Source organism: Pongo pygmaeus, chromosome 7 (assembly GCF_028885625.2).
Source record: "Pongo pygmaeus isolate AG05252 chromosome 7, NHGRI_mPonPyg2-v2.0_pri, whole genome shotgun sequence".
Lineage (NCBI taxonomy): Eukaryota > Metazoa > Chordata > Mammalia > Primates > Hominidae > Pongo > Pongo pygmaeus.
In genome coordinates, this window is record NC_072380.2 from 7,636,177 (window position 1) to 7,659,901 (window position 23,725).

Consider the following 23,725-nt stretch of genomic DNA (forward strand, 5'->3'; position numbering starts at 1 on the left):
TTTTCTCAAAAAATTAACAATAAAAATACCATTTTGTTCCAGCAATCCCACTTATTTTATATATAATATATATATCCATATATATATAAATATATATATATATATGAAGTCATTGAAATCAGTATATGAAAGAGATATCTGCGCTCCTATGTTCCTTTTGGCACTGTTCACAATAGTCAAGATCTACGAAGAAGACATACAGGTTATCATTCATTCATGGATGGCTGAATTAATGTTGTATATATATATATATATATATATATATATATATATGCACAATGGATATTATATAATAATGAAACCCTGTCATTTGTGACAACATTGATGGATCTGAAGGGCATGAAGTTATGTGAGATAAACCAAACACAGAATGACAAATACTAAATGGTTCCACTTATATTTGAAATATCAAAAAAACAAACTCAGAAGCAGAGGGTAGACTGGCCAGGAGCTGTGGTGCATAGGTGTGATTAGAGTACAAAGTTTTAGATATACCACATAAATAAGTTCAGGAGGTCTAATTTACAGCAGAGTGCTTATAGCTGTGAATACTGTATTGCATACTTAAAATATAATAGGAGGGTGAATTTTATGTTAATTATTCTTACCAATAAAAGTAATAATTAGAATGAGAGGGAGAACTTTAGGAGGTGATGAATATGTTTATAATCTTGATGGTAGTGATGCTTTCACAATGTATCCTTATTCTCAAACTCACTGAGATATACACATTAAATAGGTACAGCTTTTTGAATGTAGTCAGGTCTCAACAAAGTGTTTTTAAGGTGGGTTGGTTAAAAAATTTAAAAAGGAAGGGTAGATGTTCCTTTGCCCTTGTCTCATGCCTTTTTTCTCCCTGCTGTCTAGAATTCAGAAATAATAGGTGGGAATTTAGCACCCAAACTAGGGCCTTTTCTAAAGTAAAGCAGAGCAGAGAGCTGGAAGGGACCTGCATCCCTAATGATATTAGAAAGTATCTGTACTAGCCCTGAATGGTATAACTACAGGTTAATTTTAAGTGAAAAAGAAATCAACTTCTGCCTTGTTTAAGCGAACTTATTCAGGCATTAATTTTATAAACATGTAGAGAATACATACTCCTTATGAGCAGAAACAATGTTGATGCCATATAGTCCATGATGGGTGTTCAATGTGTGATGATGATAATAATGAAGACAATGGTGATAAATAAAAGAAAATAAAAAGCAGTGAAACAAAGTGGTTTAATAGCTATACATAGTTATTTTGTTGAAAGATTCTGCTGCTAATATTATTCAATATTTTTGTATGCTGGTGCAAGTAAGGAAATTTACATCTGCTAATAAAAATTATTAATCAATTTATAAAACAGTAAAAATTTCATAGAATGGGGCTAAGAATCTGAATTGCAAACTAAATCTTTCAGTTGATTTCATGCACTGTAATTATTGAGAATCCCCTTATCTAGATCCAATGGATCTGGACATACATAAGTGCTATCAAGACTTAAGGAAGAAAATTTTGCTGACTCTATCCATACCTCCAGTTAGTAATAGATCTAGAGATTCAGAACCGAAATCCAGACCTCCTGCTTCCATGTGCAGTGACCTTTCACTGTCCTGTTTTGCTTCACTTGATGAAGAGAATTTGAGAATAAATGACCACATGATTCAACTCCTCCTCAGCTCTGAGGAATGTAGCCCTGTCCTGGCAAACAAGAAGCTCCTGCAGTAGTAGAGGCAAATATACATTCACTAATCTAACATACAAGGCAGTAGGCACTGTACCATAAACAAGGCACTGTGGGGGTTCAGACCAGGGGCAAAGCGGGGATTAATAGGGCTAGTAAAGTCTAGGAAGTGTTCACTAACAAAATGTCTAATCATTAACTAAACTAAACAGTTTCTCAACATGGACTAATTAATTGTAACTTAATATAAATGGTTGTTTGTTCATAAACCTTAATCTTTTGCCAAAATATTTGTAGCTTATGTTCCTATTTAACAAGGTTTTCTGGTCAAAACTGTGCACCCACATCATTCTAATGAACTTAGTGTCCAATAAAACATGGACTCTCAGTCGTCCCACGAAGGTGATTTTGTGTGCATAGTACATCTCTGTGAATATGCCTAATGAGGTATGGAAGGACACTTATTATCCAAACAGAGACATTCCACTGGTGCTAGAGAGCCACAGACGGAAATTTTCTCTGCCTACTGGAAATAAAGCCAAGCTTTCTTCTTTCCTCAGCCGTGAGGATTGCTGACCTCCTCTTTATCATTCTCTCTTTTTTTTTTTTATCAGCCAAGCTCCACCAAATAACAAGATAAACTTTGTGTAAGACTTGGTGAGAGTAGAGTGTCTGACACCTTATGGTGGTGTAATACTCAAAGCGAAAGCAAAATCACCTATGACCAGAAAAGGGAGTCACATAGGAAATCTAGAAGACCTGTTGGCTGAGAGACCTGCAGCCTCATAGTTCATTAGCTCTCCATAGCAACTCTCACATGAAATGAAGTCAGTGGTGTTTCAAGTGCTTGAAACCCTCTTTACTCTACCTCTAAATGTGAATTAATTAGGCAAGTTTACTAGCACTTTCTAGACCTCAAAAGCAAAACAATCAGGCATTATTCTACTAAATATTGGTCTCCATAACTCCTCTATTTTCTTTAGGAAAAGTTAGTTAACCTAAAACATTTGGCATAAAGGCTATGCCAAAACTTTGATGGGGCCAGCCAGGAAGGATTCATGGGAGTCTCCTTGAAAATATTACAATAATCTAAGAAATCTTCCACCTATTGCCCCTCAGTACTGTTGGTCCCCTGTACTTGACTTTTCCCCTTAAGTTTGATTCCAATTCCTAACATTATCATTCCCTCTTCCTTCTCAGCAACTAGTCTTCTAAATTAGAACTTAAACACAATGACCAGATATGACCCTGCAACAGAGCATACCCTTCTACATTTAGCATGCAATCATGAATCACAGGTGTAAGACCCCTTGAACAGACATGGTTTTGGTGATTACGTGTAGGACTTATTGCTTTTACCCAAGAAGAAGATCAGGCATTCTAAGTAGATCAGAAAATTTTCTGGAGCTCTTGAATGTGTATAGGCAAGAAAGATTAAGCAACCTGTTGCCTTATATGAGGCAAACTATCTCCTCATATTTTCTTTTGAATTCAGGATGTCAAGGTTGGGGAAGGAGTGGGAAGGTAGCCATGGACATGTGAGAATGTGGATGATCCTTTTACATTGTCAGGGATGGTCAAATTCTATGCTTTATGTTGTTTGCTAAAAGACACTTTACAAAGTTTTCAGCAGAAAATATGATGGCACACATGCCTATTCTTGGTGAACCCAGACTTTTTTATCTAGTCTGTGATAGTAAATTTAAAAGGACTGCTTAGGGTTAATGAATCCTTCTAGTTATAAAGATGAAGGGCAGGTTTTGGACAATTCCCATTTTGCTGTAGGAAATCTAATCTGGAAGAAGTAAAAGGGAGAGATTGAAGAGGAGAGAACGGAGATGGAAAATGAGTTCAGTTGATCAAATATTTGTCAAGCACCCACTGTATGTGGGGCCCTTACAAGGAAACAAGCAGACAAAGAACAAAAGCATGTGATGGCCTTGCTCCTAAGAAGCCAGAGGCCAGTCACCTGGATTGCTACATACCAGGAAGACGTCAACAAGCCCCTACAATACAGCACTGGCATAGGATGAAGAAGAGGTTTCTATGAGATAAATAGCACACAACCAAAAAAGAAAGCCAAAAGTTACACAAGGCTCAAAAACCTAAGGCACCAACCATTAAGAGATCTGATTGTCGGTGGTGACTTTGGAAGGAAAATTTTTATTAGGATTATTTTAGTACTAAGAGTTTTGAGCTGTCTATCCAAGATTTTCATCTGCACCTCTGCCTTAGGTAATACTGTGTGTGTGTGTGTGTGTGTGCATGTGTGTGTGCCTTTGCATGTGTTTGAAATATATTCTGTATCCCACACTCCACATAGGTTTGGGGCTGATCTGAAACTATACTCTTATGGATGGGGTTAAGCTACTCTATCACATTGTGAAGAGTTGATATGTAAGAGACTCTTAACATTTTATAAATTACCTTTAAAATGTTTCCTTTTCTGTGAAGGGAAGAATAAGAATTTGTAAACAAATGGAAAAATATCTTTAACTAAACAAAAGAACAGTTTGTTAGCCTTGTTATGATTAGCAGAGAGGATAGCTGCAGACACTGTAAGATCACTCAGCAAAAAGATTTGACAAAACCTTAAATATGGCTCTATTTTTCCTGTTTTATAGAGGAAAATATTAAGGCTCTAGGAACTGAAGTGCTTTTCCCAACAGTGGAGTAAATGTCAGAGTCAAGGCTGGGTTTTACATCCCAGCTTTCCCTATACATTCCACCCTGTGGTTCTATTGTGCTGTTTCTTTGTGTGACTCCGTAAAGCCTGGTTAAAGGTGATACCATATCAAATTGTATTAACTCAGTAGCACACAACACCAGGGAATTGATTTATAAGATTTTTATCCTTGTGGCATTCCTGAAGACACATCTGATGAGTAGTTATCAAATAGTCATCCTGGCTAAATATATGGGTTTGATTTTTAATTTTGAAAATGAAAAAAAAATATATGTCTTACATCCATATCCCCAGGAAATTCTAATCAAGTTTTAACACTTCCAAATTTAGATAAACTAATGGTTTTTTTGTTTTAATTTTCACTCAATGAAAATAGAAGAAACTAATCGAATAGAACAGCACAGCAGAAGCATTACTTATAGCCAAAAATGGAATACAAGAAGACTGGAGAAGAAAACGCAAGACAGTGCTTAAAAAAGGAGTCTAATGAAAAGTGGGGTCTCTTCTGGATGTCCTTAGGTAGACATTGCAGCAGAACTGTAAAGTATTTCTAGAAAGCTGGGGAAGAGAGGAGGAAAGAGAGAAGGGGCAAGAGGAGAAAATAGAATGAGGCTCAGAATACCAAGCCTTAGTGCTGTCCCTATCACCTTCCTCACTAGATCACTGGGTGATCTTGGGCAAGTTTCTTCCTTTCCCTCAGCTCATTTCCTCATCTGTAAGGTAAGTGACTAGACAAGACAGTCTATGATGTTCATTGTAACTCTAGCTTTTGTTCCTAAAGCAAATAGCTGGAAAATACAATGTGCTCACAATATGCAACAAATAAAAACAAAAGATTTTTAAAAACCCCTAATGTAACTTGAATTCTTACAAATAAGCAGTGGTACATCATAATTTTACAAAGCCCTTTTGTGATTTCATTTTTAAAATCATGTCATTTTATTTTACTTCATAATAAAGAAATGGGAGATAATGGGTTCATGAAGGAATGTATGGAAAAGACACAATAATACAAAATAGGTAATTGTTATATTAGTAGTTCCCTTTACTGGGGGGGGGGGGAGCAGATAAAAGAATGTTAGGAAAAGCTTCATAAAGTGGATTATGTAGAATGTGCTTTAAAAGAGTTTGGTGTTTTATTGACTGGGGAAAGAGCAACATGGGGAGTTATTGTTCAAGGGTTAAAGCTATACAAAATGAGTCAATTACAGAGATAGGCTCCAAAACATAGTACCTATAGTTAACAATGAGGTATTTATATCTAACAATTTGTTAAAAGGGTCGATCTTAGGGGTTCTGACAACAACAACAACAATAACAACAACAACAAAAGGACGTAGGAAACATTTGGAGGTGATGGATATATTATTACCTGGATATTGGTTGTGGTAACAAGAGTAATATATACGTGCAAACTTGCCAAACTATATCCATTAATTATGTACAGTTTGTGTATAACAATTTTACCTCAGTTCCTACTATGTTGCCTGGCAAACAATAGATGTATAAAGTAAGATCAATGATTATTGCATGTGCATGTCGAAAATAATAAAGAAAGCAGGTGACAACAAAGACATCCTGAGTCTTTGGGAAATAAATAGCATTCACCTGCTTTCTCATCCATTGAGATATCACCACATTTATGTACTTGTGTGTCCCTGGAAGTTTCCTGTGGGAGATTTAGTTATTCTCTTTTCGTTAGGCTCTACTAATCAAGGACAAATCACAGACTCAGACAGCATCATAAAAAGGCCCAGATCCACAATGCCGAGACTCCAGGCTCAACCCACATTGATGCTGGCCCTTCAGCAATGAGACTCCATTTGCTTCTCCTTATTCTCCTTCTCTTTTCAATTCTCTTATCCCCAGGTAAGTTGGTAGCTGATTACTATAAGGTTCTGCAGATTAGAAGGCTATATCCCTGGCCAGACAAGATCCTAGAAACAGTCCTGTGGGTTCAAGAACCTAATATTTACAGCTTCACTAGGATTATAATAGGGAAAAATAGAAAAGAGACTCATTTAGCAGTAGCTCCTGTTGATAAGATTCCATCCATGTCTTTTGACTTAGTGAGCGGATATAATAATGGATGCTGCTGAAATTCAATCCTGTCAGATCAAACTGCCTACATATAAATTTTGATGCCCCACCAAGACATCTCAAGATACAAAGTAAGGATACAACAGAATGTGACCTCAATGAGATGCCTTTGTGGGACATGGAATTTATACGCAGGCAGTTAGATCTGACAGGATTAAATTTCTGTGGCATCTATAATTATATTCACTCACTAGGTCAAAAGAGATGGATGGAATCCTATCAATAGGAGCTACTGCTAAATGAGTGTTGACAAATCTGAAAGTTTTATTCGAAGGGACAAACAGAAAAATTATAATCCTAGAATAAGAGAAAATTATATGAGGGACTTTTCAAAATAAATTGTTTTATGTGGTTATGAATAAAAAATGATTTGCAAAGTGAAACTGAGGACTAGAAAGGAGAGTTAAAGGAACTTCAGACAAGTGAATTAATAAGGAGCAAAGACACCGAGAAGTGCTGCTCATGGTATATTACAGGTAACCACAAAGAAATGGGTAACATAACTTTCAATACAAAAATGGCTAAAATTTAATGGGCTAAGCATTAATTTTGGGGGCTTTTGGAAAAAAACAGCATAATAAACCTAAAGAAGATAAAGGGAAAATTATAAATACAAAATATAAATTAATGAAACAAATGAGAAAAAGTAGTATTTTAAAAAACGTTTTTCAAAAAGTCTAATACACTTTATAATAACCTGGCAACACTGAACAAGAGAAAATGAGAACATGCTTAAAATAACTATTGCAGGAATGAAAGGTTAATATTGAAACAGATGTTTCAGAGATTCAAATAATTTTTAAATTTGTGTATTATATTCCCTCTTCACTGTGTACTTGGGGATTTTCCTGTTGCAGTTCACTATATCATGACTGTGCCATTAATTTTGATGCTAGTAAATTATTACCATCAGCATACAAATATGCTGTTGTTTTTCTGATCTAAGTAAAAGAATGTCCTTGCTTTTCTTCTGATGCCAGCTGTCATTCCATTTTTTGCTCTACTTTTCAGCAAAACATCTTAAAATAGTTGTCCATACTCTCTGTCTTCAATTCCTGTCCTCTCATTGTTTCTTAAATATATCCCAATCAGGCTCTCTCCCCCTTTTTCGATCATGCTATTGACACCACTTTTGTCAAAGTTATGAATAATCTCCATATTGCTAGATCCAATGATCATTTTTCACTACAACTTTAATTGGCCTATTAGCAGCATTTGACACAAATAATCACTTCCTTCTTCACAGTATACTTTCCTCACTTGGCTTCCAGGACAGCACATTCACTTGATTCTCAGCCTATCTCACCGGAGCTACCACTTCGGCTTCCTTTGTTTCTTCCTCATCTTTTTGTATCACACCTCCTATAGGAGAGCTCCAGAGCTCAGTTCCTGGTCCTCTTCTCTTCTCCCTCACCACACACTCTTTGGAGGGGCTCAGCAAGTCTCATCCCTTTAAATTCTCCTTTTGGACCTCCTTTTGAACTCCAGGCTTATAATAAATTATCCAACTGCATAACTGGTATATCTACTTGGACACTTGACTTCAAAAGTAATGTATATCCAAAACTGAACTCACGATTTTCCCTCATAAACCTCTACAAACAGATTTTCTCTTCTTGCAGAGTGCCACCATCAGCATTGGAGCCTCTCTTAGCTTTCCTGTCCACTTTCATCCTCAGCAAGCCTCTATCTCTGCACCTCAAGAATCTCTCAGGGCTCCCATCCCTTGCCCAACCTCGGGCAGTAGCTGCCTCACACTCAGTGAAAGACCAGAGAATCTTTTTCTCTCAGCTACCTGCCCTGCCCTGCCTTCAGACCTCATCAGGCCTCTCTTCTTATGCACCTGTGAGAAAAGAGAGTGAAGGGGGGATTCTCTCAGCTCCCCAACCCACTCCCCAGTAACAGTGGATTTTCCCCGATTCTCACAGTGAGACCTTTACCATGCTCTGACCTCAAATTGCAGCAGTTCCTACATTCCTGTCCCTCAAAAGGGTCTCAGGTAGTTCTGCTCTCCGTCTGATCTTACCTAGGAGAGCACACAAGATAGGTCATGAAAAACCCATTAGTGGGGCCGGGCGCGGTGGCTCACGCCTGTAATCCCAGCACTTTGGGAGGCCGAGGCGGGCAGATCACGAGGTCAGTGGCTAACGCGGTGAAACCCTGTCTCTACTAAATACAAAAAATTAGCCGGGCGTGGTGGCACGTGCCTGTAGTCCCAGCTACTCGGGAGGCTGAGGCAGGACTATCGCTTGAACCCTGGAGGCAGAGGTTGCAGTGAGCCGAGATCGCGCCATTGCACTCTAGCCTGGGCGACAGAGTGACACTTCCTTAAAAAAAAAAAAAAAAAAAAGAAAGAAGGAAAAGAAAGAAAGAAAGAGAAAGAAAAGAAAAGCATTAAAGCATTAGTGAGTGAGAGTGAGTGTGTCTGGGCCCCTACTGATGCTAAACTATCACAAGCCCACACTCAGCCTTTCAATATTTGCTTGAGGTTCACTTGTTTGCTTCTTATCTCCATCAAGGGCAGCTTCCTCCTGCTTCTGCTGCTGCAACTCAGGTACACACAAAGCATCTGTGGATCCGTTCTTTTTTCAGTAGGGCTTCATCACTCTGAATTTAAGTTAATTAGCTTTTTTTGAGACCTCAGCTCTGTCTTTTAAAATGAAATCTATGATCTATAGATTATCCAGCTTATTCTCTTTGTCAGGGCAAGAGCATTTTTCTATAACTTTCTAAATTCTAAACAAAAGTAAAAGTTCACGTCTTTTCAGAATCCCCCCATGTCAGAAAGTATTACTATTATCATCAGTTTGGTGATATTTATGGAATTCCAAGTTGACTCTGAGATCAGCTTTTGGGTTAAATTCTTTCTTCCTGATATGTAGCCTTTGAAATTTTATTTGCTGCAGATCTCTTGATAGTGAACAATTTTTATCTGTCAATTCCATATTGTTATTTTTGTTCTTGAAAGACAGCATTACTGAGTACCCAATTCTATACTAACAGTTATTTTCTCTCAATATTTGTTGATACTAGTTTACTCGTTTTTAGTTTTTGCTTTACTATAATAATCAGATAAATATTATTTCATTATAAATTGTCATTTTTTCAATGTTTGTGTGGTCTGGTGTTTGGTTTTAATGTTTTATAATTTATAATTTAATAATGTGAATTTATTTTTATATCATCTGTTAGAAATACATTCTTTGAATCAATGGATTTATACTTTTTCCTAATTTCTTTTTAAGACTCTCTTGAAACAGTGAATCCTCTTACACTTCTCTCCCCCCATATTTGAATTAAATAAATGTTAGATCTTCTGTTTCCGTGCTACATTCTGGGTATATCATTCAAACATTTTTTCTTTACTAACTGTCCTGTTACCTGTGTCTAATATATCATTAATAACTTGCATTTATTTTTAAATTATTTTTTTGTTTCAGACCTGCCTTTTTTTTTTTGGAGATAGAGTCTTGCTCTGTCACCCAGGCTGGAGTGCAGTGGTGCGATCTTGGCTCACTGCAACCTCCGCCTCCCGGGTTCAAGTGATTTTCCTGCCTCAGCCTCCTGAGTAGCTGGGACTACAGATGCCCACCACCATGCTCGGCTAATTTATATATATATATATATATATTTTTTTTTTTTTTAGTAGAGACAAGTTTTCACCATCTTGCGCATGCTGGTCTGGAACTCCTGACCTCATGATCCACCCACCTCAGCCTCCCAAAGTGCTAGGATTACAGACATGAGCCACAATGCCCAGCCAGACCTGCCCATTTTTTCTATCATCTATATTGTTTTACTATTGTTTACATCTTTGTAATAGTAGATTGTTTCTTTAAACAATCGATACATAGCTGCTTAATTATTTCTCCTCATTGACAATTTCAATACATTTAGTTTACAAGGGTTTAAATATGCTATTCATTTCATTAACTTTTATTCATGGTGTCTTGCTTACCTGATCATTTTTAATACTGAACTCATTGCTCATCCTTAATCTACCATCATTCTACGGTCTGAAATGAGAATGCTATTATCCAAACTTCCTCTGCAAAACTGACTCAATGCTTTATCTCAATATACAAGTTCCAGGATTAACAAACTGGAATTTCTGATGGCCCAAGAGTCAGTAGTACCACCATTAGCATTGCTGATAATAGCAGATCTTCCCAGAAGATCTGGGAAACCCTCATCCCCCTCCATCAGCTATCCAATACAAAGTGCCCAGTGCTCAAGCTCCAGTTCACAGACTATTTTTGTGTTTGAAAGAGGAGATATTTTAAGAACTTGCCTAACCATTTTCAAGAATAGAAATGTCTCAAAGAGATCCTCTAAAATATATTTGTTTTATAGCAGCAGTCACTTGAGAGCAGCTAACTTGCAGTCATGGCCAAAAGCCTAAATCTCTTTCATTGTAATCACACTTATTTTGTATCTTTTGGGGATATCTCAGATTCAGATGCATTCATAGTATTCTATGATTTGGGACACTACTATAGATTCTTCAAAACGTTACATTCCAGTTGTATTTTTGGAGGTATAGAAGGAGAGGAAAAACAATGGGCTCAAGTCTCCCCTGACTTCTCTTCTTACAACATATTTCATTGTCCAAAACTTTTAGAACTATATTAATACAGCATTGACAGTGGGCATTCTTCTTTTCCTTCTGACTTTAATAGGATTGAAGGAAGTGTTTTGCTATGAAATTGCTATATGAGTTGTATTCAGACAAATTTTGACTTTGTAAAGGCAAAATTCTTCTCATTATTTTTAAATGTTTACCAGGATTCACAGTATTATTTTCAATTCTCCCCATTCGAAGGCTTATTTAAATAACTTGATGAAATGGGTATATTATATATGTTACTCTACTACAGAAACAGAAAAACCACCACCAAATTATATTCTAAGATACTTTGTACACCAATTGCACCACCTTTTTTATCTAAGACATTCAATTCTTCCACAGGTGGGAGCACATGAATTAGCATCATTTACTACGTAGTTTTCACTACAGACTTTCAGACTTATGGTGCCTAAAGTAAATAGAATGCTTCTAGCTGAGTTTAAAAGCTACAAATAAACAGAAGAAATATACATTATTTTGAAAGTACCACTTGAGTGTTATGTATGTATTTCAATACTACGTTGCTAATTTTAATTATTCAAGGTTAAAGAGCTTAAATCTCCTCCTCATGCATTCCTGAATCACCCATTACTCCCACACATACATTGTTTGATACAGCATAAACCTAAGTAAATAAAGACGTGGCAAAATGAAAAAAAATAAAATAATGTTATACCATTCTCATCTAGGAATGGCATCAGTAGACAGATGTGAATAAAAGTAATGTGATTATAATTTTTAAAATCATATTTAATAGGATCCATTTATTATTAAATAAACATTAAATTACTTAAAGTATAATAAAACTTTGACACAATGAAGACTCTTAATGCAGAGTGAGATCAAAATGAAGGTATTAACTGTTTCTTTCCTAATCCTTGCTTTAGTTGTTCTTTTCACCAGACTGTCAGTTTATTTTAAGGATATTATAATAGCACAAAGCCATCAGCTTTACCATTAGAGAAATCTTCATTAAATTATCTTTATCGTAATAAAGGTCATCTGGAGAAAATACTGGTCTGAACACAATAATAAATGTTAAGCATTCTAATATTTTCCACTTTTAGACACAAATTGAAATAATAATTTATAATGTCAAAAATATCTTTTTTCTAACTAATGTATTCTACGATTAAGACACTATTAGCAATTAAAGTAGATTAAATCTAAATGTGGGGAGAAAAAGTAATTTCTACTTATGTTTGAACAGATGAAAGCATGAATGAATTGAAAGCCTGAAATATTAGCTTGGGGGAATAATGTCACTTGGGGGAGCAGGAGCAGGATATACCAACCTTTAGCTCTATACCCTCCCCCCAAGAAAAAATATATAGATAGCTTTGTGCAAACCAAAATAGCCCTGAGAGTGTTCAAGGGACCATTTTAGAAACTATGGCAACACAGTGAAGCCAAAAAAAAAAAAAAAAAAGAAGAAGAGGGAGAGAGAGAGAGAGAGTGAAAGAAAAAAGAATAGCCACATAGAAAAAACAACTGCTGAAATCAGCATACCTGAGATGCCAGAAACATCTTTTTTGGCTAGAAACAAAAGCAGAAAGGGACTATCTGTATCAGCCACAAGGTGGAACCACCATGGTCCTCAGTAACCCACTCTGGCAGAAGACACTGACATTTTTTGCCACTGGGGTAAGCAACAGCACTTTCTGACAGAAAACAGAGAAAAAGATGAAGATGTACCATCTCCTCTCACATCGCTTTTCCCCACCAAAAATGTAGTGACTCTTGGGCCAAACCAGGATTGGTACTGCTACCTTTCTTAATCTGCATGTGTCTCTGACATATGAGCAGCAACCATTTCAAGAGCTCCCACATAAAAATGCTCATACTAAATTTATTCTATTACTTAAGAGTGTTTATGGATTTACATTCCAATTGTGGACTAACTGTCTCACTGGATCTTCTTTCCTGCAGTAAGAGGTGGTTTGGGTGCTGCTGAAGGTCATTGTCTCAATTTGTCTGGTGTTTGCAGAAGAGATGTCTGTAAAGTAGTAGAAGATCAAATTGGTGCCTGCCGAAGAAGGATGAAGTGCTGTAGAGCATGGTGGATTTTAATGCCAATTCCAACACCACTTATCATGTCAGATTATCAAGAACCCCTTAAACCAAAGTTGAAATGAAACTGAGATAAAATAAAAACACATCAAAAGTGAAGTTATTTGCATCTAAGAATATTAAAATATACATATTAAGTACTTCCATCTTGATAACCATCTTGCATTTTCACTTAACAACATAAATGAATAAATACTAATTTCAAATATACCCAAGTACTATTTCTTTGTAAGTCATTAACAGATCTTAACAAAACTTTTAAAAATGAGAAAACTGTTACTTTTGTTTTCCAAGATGGTGGATTGAAGGCATTGTTAGTCTGCCTCTTGCCCTTGGAAAGACAAAATGTTGTGTAGAGATTCACACTGTGAACTTTCTTTCAAGAAGCAACACAGGAATTTAACAGGAAAATTGAAATAAGCCACGGACCATTTGAAAGAAGAAGCAGGATGCAGCTTATGCCATAAGCTAGGCAGAAAATTGTAAGTTTCCAGGGTGTGAGATGGGGGTAAACTGACTCTAAGATATACACTTCCACTGGGAAACCTATCAGTCCAGGCCGGGAGGGAAGGCCTTAACCCTACGCAGCGCTGGAGCTGATTTAGGGAAGAGTGGTGAGTATATGAGGAGTGGCATTGGGATGTGCTTTGAATCTCCAGCACATTCCCAGTTTCTGGCAGGATGGAGGGAAGCCATTTCTGATTCTACCTCAGAGAGGACCTCCTAGAAGTCTGCCAGATAACTCAGACGGTGGTCACAGGTTGAGAGAACCTCCCAACTGAAATGTTTGATATAATCTTGACTGGGGACTAACTCCCCAGGCCAGAACTGAGAAGTGAGTGGGAAGTCTGCTGCAGCAGCAAGCACAGGAGCTGGGGGCCCCTGCTCTGCAGGTGGATCAGGAAGGGTGTGGCCTGAAGGTTGCAGTTGCTGTCTCCATAGGAGAGGCTTATAGTATGGGTCAGTTTTGAGTTCTGAGCTCAGACTTCTTGAAACTTAGCTAGCTACTCCCAGTGGAACACTGTGGGTGTGAGACCTGCCTTGCCAAGTGTGTGGGAGCTGGATGGGGCTTACTACCAAGCTGCTACTCCCCATTCTTCATATGGACTCTCCTTGTACAGTGGCAGAGACAGCTTCACTTCTCTCTGGAAAATTACCCCAGTGGCCCAAGAACTGCCTTCCAATTGCCACTGGAGCCACGGCTTGTCCCACACGTAGAGAGCCAGAGCATCACCTTACCTGACCTAGTTCCCACCTGGCTTTGCTCAACCACCTACCCTGGTAGATTAACACAAATAACAGAAGAAACTTTTAGAAGCTCTATGGCTCCACCGATTTCCTGAGACACCAGAGTGCCTCCCATGGGTAACATAAGGCAAGTCCAAATCTCACCACTACCACCACAGCTGGCAGTCTTTTGGAAGCACCACTTCCTGGCTGAAGACCTACTGACACAGTCCTTTACAGCATCTGCAGGCAGAATAACATAGCACCCAGGAAGGAGAAAAGTTGTGATTGACCATAACTGTTACCATTGCTTGCATCACTCTGGCTAACCAGGAGGCCCTGAGTCTGTCCATGTGATAAGTTCATTACTACTACAACTGGCATTTGAGAAATCCAACACACAACACACTAGGACTATTTATAACCAAGGAATCTCTCAGAGTCTACATCACTCCCCTGCCATCCCCATCTGATCAGCTGCTGATACACACTGCTGTGAGACTTGAGGACAGATTACATCACTGGATCCATTGCAGACATTCTTGACCACCAGCCTGGTGTGTGGCAGCCCCACTGGGTAGCTAGACCCAGAGAAGCAGCAGCAGCATATGCAGTAATCTGAATTTCAGGGACTCCTACACTGAGGAAAGAGGAAGCACACCACATCAAGGGAGCACCCTGGGGACAAAATAATCTAGATGGCCTTGAGTCCCAGAACATTCCACTTGTGGGAAGTTGTTTGGTGGTTTGTTTGTTTTTGGTTTTTTTCCAGCAGAGGAACATGTGCATGCTAGGCTAAGTGAGGGAAGTCTGTAGCTATATCCCAACAATCAGGCAGCCTTGATGTTCAAGAAGGGTCTTGGAGAATGGAGGCTTATCTTCCATCTCATACACTACTGCAGACACAATAGTACTGTGCTCAGAGCCAGTGTACTGAGGTGAGCAGCCATAAAACCTACTGAGACACCAGCCAGGACAGCTAAAGGAGTACTTGCATTACCACTCCCCCAACCCCAGGCAGCACAGCTTGCAGCTCCAAAAAAGACCGCTTCCTTCTGCTAGAGATTAGAGGAAAGAGTAAAAAGGACTTTGTCTTGCATCTTGGATATCAGTTGAGCCACAGTAGGATAGGGCACTGGTCAGGGTCATGAGGTCCCCATTGTGGATGTAACTAACTTTTTTTTTTTTAATTTTATAGGCTGATAGGCAGAAGGGACTTGTCTCAAATAAGACTTTGGACTTGAGGTTTTGAGTTATGCTGGAATCAGTTAAGACTTTGGGGAACTGTTGGGAACGCATGATTGGTTTTGAAATATATATAAAAGACATGAGATTTGGGAGGTGCCAGGAGCAGAATAATATGGTTTGGCTCTGTGTCCCCACCCAAACCTCATCTCAAATTATTATCCCCACACATCGACAGAGGGTCCTGTAATTGCCATGTGTCGAAGAAGTTTACTTCATGCTATCCTCATGATAGTGAGTGAATTCTTAGGAGATCTGATGGTTTTAAAAGTAGGAGGTTTTTTTTTTTTCTGTGCACTCACTTCTCTCTCCTGCCACCTTGTGAAAAAAGGTGCCTGCTTCTGTCTTGCCTTCCACCATGACTGTAAGTTTCATGAGGCCTCCCCAGTGATGCAGAACTGTGAATTAATTAAACATCTTCCCTTTGTAAATTACCCAGTTTGGGGTAGTGTCTTTACAACAATGTAAAAATGGACTAATGCAGGTTCCCTGAAATAGATCTGAGTCCCTTTGGAGGCAAGAGTCTCTTCATACCAGCATGGTATACTGATGAAGTACATCCTGATCTTCTCATGGGCTGAGAAAGAAGTTATACATACCCTTTATGTGCCAGCAACTCTATGTGCAGGCTTTCGAGCCCCAGAATGGGCTTTCTTGCCTCATCTAGTCTATTTAACATATTTCTAAGCCAACTCAATATCTCTTATCCACACTGGGAAAGGTCCTAAATTGCTGTCTGTTACCCACCTGAGATAATAAGATGTTGTTAAATCAGGTGTGTGTGACGCAGATACATCTATCCGGAGTGGCAGGAGAGGGTCTATCTGCCCACCAGAGTCTCTGCAACATTTTCTAAGTCAGTTCAGAAGCTTATTAATTCACCTTTGCGGGCAACTTAGCCATGAGAAAGGTCTCCAAAAATTCCTGACCTTCTGGAAATTTTTAAAGTCTCTGCAGGTGTCCAGAGGTGACTGTAGCTGTACTGAAAGTCACTGCCTGGATAACTGGCCTGTTAAAGCAAATGCAAAATACGCTAAGCCCACTAAGGATACCCAGAAGCCATGGTATTCAGTTAATTTTTGTCTTTCTTGCAGGTGGGAAAATACTGAGGATTATGCCCTCCTATAGCAAGTGAAGGTTACGCCAGTGCCTAGATGTACTAGTCAAGAGGGGCCATGAGAGAGCAGATGGCAGAAGGGCAGCCAGGTCCTTTTGCTGGGGTTTACTGCTTGTCATGAGCTCTGCTGCTGGGCAGCATGTGTGATTTCTGACTCCTGCCATGTTTTCAAGAAGCCTTGCCCCATCAGCCAGCTGTGCTACCTCCTGAAAGCTGGTGCATGTTTGTTAGCATGGAGATCCAGAACAAGAGTCACTTTAGTATTTATCCATAGAGTCCCCATGTGTGCACATGTCTACCTGCAGGTTGTTTTTCCTATTTTTCTGAATGTTAATCTTTGCCTTCTGGAACTCGATATTACCCCATGTGGCCAAATATGGGATAATTGTCAGGAGAAACTGCTCTTTAGGTCCCAAGTCCACAGTGTTAGTATTATTATCAATATTAAAATGATTAATTATGGATATTAGTATCATAATAATCATCATCATTCTTGTTAATGCTCATCAATATGTTTATTATTACTATCATTAAGATGGTTTATTAATGTTATTATTCAGTAATAAATGTTTAGTTTCTCCTTTCACTCAGTCAAACTGGAGTCTGACTACAGATATGACTATGGATAAGACTGCATATGACTATGAGGGTTACCCTGCAGATATAGACATGAACAGCTGTCCCAGAGACAGCTCCTGCAGCCACCAATTGCTCTTTCATAGGATGAGTTCCTTACAGGAGAGAAGGGCTGATCTCCATGATGTGGTTTCCTCAGGGTCTCATCATCAATGATGACCTGTTGACGTGTAGGTTTGCGTGTGAGGTTATTGCAGGGGATTGGGTTTACTATTTTCTCCTGGGGTGTGTTTCATTCCGCAGTTGTTTGTCGGCATGAGAAGGTGAAATTTTGCTAATGTGGGACATCCGTGGATCCTTCTAGCCACCTTGAATCGTGGAAACTGGAATGCATTTGGAAGATTGGAACGGTGCTCTTCTTTCTTACCCTGGCTCGCTGTTTTTACATGGGTTTTTGAAAGGACCTCAGGCGCCCTAGGACTTGTGCTCTTGGTGGAACCCACACTACGCCAGAAACAAACAGACCGACTTGCCTGTTTCACGGTGTCCACTTCCAATGAGTTGAAACGGAAAATTTTCCCACTGGCATGTAAGTCATTTGGAAGTAAGTCGTATTGATAGTCAAGGAAATCACACACAGGACTGTGTGTCTTCAATGAAAATAAATTCAGAAAGCCCTGAAATCAATCTCATTTGGTGTGTTTACAAATTGTATCTGGGGAGATTCCGGGTCATCTGTCCAGCTGCGAAAGGTGCATCTCTGAAGCACAGTCCCTGTCCTGCAATCAGACTTATTTATCCGACGTGGTGTTCCAGTGGAAATGATTCTGGGAAATGGCCCCTTCCTTTTCTGTATTTGCTGATTAGATTTCATGGTCCCTTTCTCATTAGGTGCAGTGATCAAAGTTGACCAACCCCTGAGGAAGGTTGTCCAGTGCACAACCCAGGGCTCCGTAGAACCGCAGAAACTTGGGTGCAACCCTGCTCAAGCACCCAAATGTGCATACGAACAGGGTCTCTGTGTGACATGTGTGAAAACTACAGTGTGATGAGCATGACTCGCAGAGAGGTTATCCGTTGGGCTCCCCTCAAAATCAGTTATGAGTATGAAAGGACACCGATGCCCAGGTCCCGGCTCCAGGAATAAGACCCTCCAACGTCTTGTGTGAAGCCACGGCATCTGGATTGCTCAGGCTTCCGGGGATCATTCTCCTGAAAATGGTGGCTCCTTTCTCCCTGTGGAGCATCTTTCCAAACAGTGCTCCTTTCTTCCCCCAGGACACTTGACATCAGGCACAGGAAGCCTTCTGATTGAGCACACCTGGCCCATGAAAAGACAAGGGAAAGAAATGGGGCCAAAGGTCATAGTCCTCTCATTCCACCATCCTCCTTAAAATCATCCTAATTTCATGGGCCTCGAGGCCAGGGCTGTTTCTTTACACCTCGAGGGCTTGGCGCCGGGCCTCAATTCTGCCCTGCTGCTTACTGTCTAAGACACTTTGGGAAAACCCCTAGAGCCAGGATCTCCATTCCTGGTAAGCCAGAGAGCCTGAAGACACACCTACATTCCGACTCTCTTAGCTCAGGGAACATGTCCACGTTCGTCAGCATTAAAATTTTTGCACCAGATGTGCTAACTGCAATTCCACCATACAATGCCTAACTGGAAATGGAGGCAATATCTCAGATCCTGAACAATTGATGCGAGAATCCATGAGACACACGGCCTATTTGGGCCTTTTGCCACTGAAACAAGGGCCAGCATTAACAATGTTATACAATCCTCTGATTCACTCCCTGCTTTTAAACCTCTCCGACGGTTTCTTCTTGAGACAGGGCCTCACTCCCATCACCCAGGATTTTCTACGGTATAATTTTCCTTCTTTGCTTTGGTCAAATTGAGAACTTTTTATTTCATCTCTATCCAATGTTGATCCATTAGCACATAGGTATGAAAATATTATCACCCATACTGGGAGATATGTTGCTTCTATTTTCATCATTTCTCTCATAAACCAAAGGTTTTAGTTGGGATACTTCTGATGTCTCAAGTTTTTTGTTTCATGTTTTCTTAAACTGCCGTCGGACGTCTGAAACCACTGACTGTACCATGTCATTACTATTTTTCTTTTCCGGTAAACATAAATTTGGGGAATGTCATCAATTAGTCTCTCGGTGATTGCATGATGTCCCAAAAGTCTTTCACATTCTACTTTGTGCACTGAGTATCTCTTCAAACTTCAGTGCATGTTTCTACCACTTGATGCTTTATTCTTTGGGAATCTAACTTCCATAAGAGCATTTCATGCAAAGACTTGTCTTGTTCCCTACTGGCAGGTAATTTCACTCGGATACACAATCAATAGGCTGAGCATGGAAAGGTTATCGCTGGAAGGTCTGTTTGATTCCACGGATCTCTCCTTTTTTATTCAGGAAAAAAATACGCTGTGCTAATTACTATAATTCATTGACTATTCTCCAGACAGAAAGCACACTTCTGACTTCTTGTCCTTCAATCGCTGAAAGGAGGATGATATCTGCCAAAAGCACTCACTTGGAAGCACATCTCAGCACAAACACACACACACACACACAGACACACACACACAAGCGCACACACACGGTTTCATAGGTAAAGATTTCTTCCCTGAAATTGTTTTACCTAAAATAAGGCAAGTGTGTGGCCACTGTCCTAACCCGGTTACACTCGTATTATATGTGCCTATCATCCTGAGGACTAATTGGATTCAGGTGTTCTAGAAAGCGTGATGTGGGCTGTGTCTGTTGAATTCCCAGCAATGCAAGGGGACACACCCTGTGACTCCTTCCTTAATTGAGTGCTGATATTTGATTGGTTTTTCGCGAACCTGATGGGTGGGTGGGGTGTTCGAGGTTGGTGGGGGTGAGGTATATAAGGGCTGATGCGGCTAGACAGCTACTCATTGGAACACCCTCTCGGAAGAGATAGCGTCTTTCTGCAACCCGCGGTCCCAGCAGAAAAACCTTGTGATCCTTGCTCCAGGCAACATGGAGGACGACTCACTCTACTTGGGAGGTGAGTGGCAGTTCAACCACTTTTCAAAATTCACATGTTCCCGGCCAGATGCAGCTTTTGCTGAAATCAAGCGGACTTCTCTCCCGGAGAAGTCACCACTCTCATCTGAGACCTGTGTCGACCTCTGTGATGATTTGGCTCCTGTGGCAAGACAGCTTGCTCCCAGGGAGAAGCTTCCTCTGAGTAGCAGGAGACCTGCTGTGGTGGGGTCTGGGCTCCAGAATATGGGAAATACCTGCTACGTGAATGCTTCCCTGCAGTGCCTGACATACACACGGCCCCTTGCCAACTACATGCTGTCCCGGGAGCACTCTCAAACTTGTCATGGTCGCAAGTGCTGCATGCTCTGTACTATGCAAGCTCACATCACACGGGCCCTCCACCGTCCTGGCCATGTCATCCAGCCTTCACAGGCATTGGCTGCTGACTTCCTTTGAGGCAAGCAGGAAGACGCCCATGAATTTCTGATGTTCACTGTGGATGCCATGAAAAAGGCATGCCTTCCCGGGCACAAGCAGGTAGATCATCACTCTAAGGACACCACCCTCATGTACCAAATATTTGAAGGGTACTGGAGATCTCAAATCAAGTGTCTCCACTGCCAGGGCATTTCAGACACCTTTGACCCTTACCTGGACATCGCCCTGGATATCCAGGCAGCTCAGAGTGTGAAGCAAGCTTTGGAACAGTTGGTGAAGCCCGAAGAACTCAATAAAGAGAATGCCTATCACTGTGGTCTTTGTCTCCAGAAGGCGCCTGCCTCCAAGACGTTAACTTTACACACTTCTGCCAAGGTCTTCATCCTTGTATTGAAGAGATTCTCCCATGTCACAGGCAACAAACTTGCCAAGAATGTGCAATATCCTGAGTGCCTTGACATGCAGCCATACATGTCTCAGCAGAACCCAGGACCTCTTGTCTATGTCCTCTATGCTGTGCTGGTCCACGCCGGGTGGAGCTGTCACAATGGACATTACTTCTCTTATGTCAAAGCTCAAGAAGGCCAGTGGTATAAAATGGATGATGCCGAGGTCGCTGCCTCTGGCATCACTTCTATCCTGAGTCAGCAGGCCTATGTCGTATTTTACATCCAGAAGAGTGAATTGGAAAGACACAGTGAGAGTGTGTCAAGAGTCAGGGAGCCAAGAGCCCTTGGCGCTGCAGACAAGTGAATTGTGTTTGAAGTAAAATATCATGAGTATATCTTGCAGCAGATTATTTGTTTGTCTCTCTTTGTAATCAGTGAATGAGCTTTAACAAATATCAATGCCTTGTGCCTACGCCCCAGAAGTAAGAACTTCCAGTGTCTTGTGTGTAACCATGGCATCTGGATTGCTCATGATTCTAAAGATAATTCTCCTGTCCTCCTATATTTCAGAATCACTGCAGATGGTGGAAACTGATAACACATCAGTCCCTTGCTCTCTCTTTTCTTTTCTCTCAGGAAAACTGAGTATGTTGCACATCCCTGGCCTATGAAAAAATAAGGGGATGTAATGGTTCCAAAGACCATACTCTGCTCACTCCACCATCGACTCTGAAACTATCCTGATTTCATGAGCCCTGTGTCAGAAGCTGTTTCTTTACACCTCTAGGCCTTTCCTCATGGCCTAAATATGTCCCCATTTCTCACAGCTTGTAAATTTTGACAAAACCCTCAGAGCCTAAATCTTCATTCCTCATAGGCCAAAGGGAGATACACGAGAATTCTGTCCCTCTGAGACTGCGGTACATCTCAGCTTCCATTAACATGAAATTTTGCACCAAATATAGATACTGCATTTCCACCTCACAATGAGTATCTGGAAGTTCAGACATGTCAGACACTATACAGTTTCTGGCCAAGCTCATTTGGTTTGACAATTCTTTTACTCTATAAATCAGTTGTGAGAACACTTAGGATTCATATTATTTAGTCTTTTAATCAGTCTGTTATTCTTTTCAATGTATTTACTAGACTTTAGTTTAATATTTCTGATAAAGTTTGATGCAAAAATTCTCAATATAATAGTGGCAAACCAAATCCAGCAACATATCAAAAAGCTTATCCACCAAGATCAAGTCAGCTTCAACCCTTTGGGGAAAGGCTGGTTCAACATATGGAAATCAATAAATGTAATTCAGCACGTAAACAGAACTAAAGACAAAAACCCCATGATTATTTCAGTAGACTCAGAAAAGGTGTTTGATAACATTCAAAATTCCTTTATGTTAAAAACCTCATGAAACTATTTATTGATGGAACATACCTCGAAATAATGAGAGACATTTATGACAAACTCACAGCCAATATCATATTGAATAGGCAAAAGCTGGAATTATTCCGTTTGAAATTCGCCTCAAGGCAAGTATGCCCTCTCTCACCACTCCTACTCAATATAGTACAGGAAGTTCTGGCCAAGGCAATCAGGCATGAGAAAGAAGTAATGCATATTCAAATAGTAAAAGAAGTTGAACTGTCTTTGTTTGCAGATGACATGATCCTATATCTATAAAATCCCATCATCTCAGCCCAAAAGATTCTTAAGCTTATAAGCAACTTCAGTAAAGTCTCAAGATACAAAACCAGTGTGCAAAAATCACAAGTATTCTTATACACCAACAGTAGACAAGAAGAGAGCCAAATCACAAATGAATTCCCATTTACAATTGCTACAAAGAGTATAAAATACATAGGAATATAGCTAACAAGGCAAGTGAAGGAATTCTTTAAGGAGAGCTACAAACAACTACTCAAGGAAATAAGAGAGGACACAAACAAATGGAAACACATTCCATGCTCATGGGTAGGAAGAATCAATATCATGAAAACGCCATACTTCCCAAAGTAATTCATAGATTCAATGCTATTCCCATAAACTACCATGGACATTCTTTCCAAAATTGGAAAAAACTAATTCTAAATTCATATGGAATGAAAAAAGAGCCCATATACCCAGGACAATCCTAAGCAAAAATAACAAAGTTAGAGGCATCATGCTACCTGACTTCAAACTACATTACAAGGCTACAGTAACCCAACAGCATGGCAGTGGTACAAAACAGACATATAGATCAATGGAATGGAATGGAAATATCAGAAATAAGATTGCATATCCACAACCATTTTATTTTTAATGAAAACAAGCAATGGGGAAAGGATTCTCTATTTAATAATAAATGGTGCTTGAAAAACTGGCTAGACATATGCAGAAAACTGAAACTGTACCCCTTCCTTATACCTTATACAAAAATGAACTGACAATGGATTAAAGACTTAAATGTAAAACCCAAAACTATAAAAAATCCAACCCCATATAAAAGTGGGCAATAGCTGGGTGCAGTGGCTCATGCCTGTAATCCCAGCAGTTTGG

General features: G+C 39.7%; 1 protein-coding gene and 1 pseudogene across 1 annotated transcript; one reads left to right on the forward strand and one right to left on the reverse strand.

Annotated features, from left to right (window-relative positions):
* Positions 1 to 23,725, reverse strand: part of LOC129042593 (uncharacterized) — a 49,220-nt pseudogene that overhangs the window by 15,462 nt on the left and 10,033 nt on the right.
* LOC129042594 (beta-defensin 109) lies at positions 6,167 to 13,360 on the forward strand. The gene is made up of 2 exons (XM_054498803.2): positions 6,167 to 6,224; positions 13,012 to 13,360. Exons 1-2 carry the CDS (start codon positions 6,167 to 6,169, stop codon positions 13,215 to 13,217), a joined length of 264 nt encoding a protein of 87 aa, XP_054354778.1. The 3' UTR covers positions 13,218 to 13,360.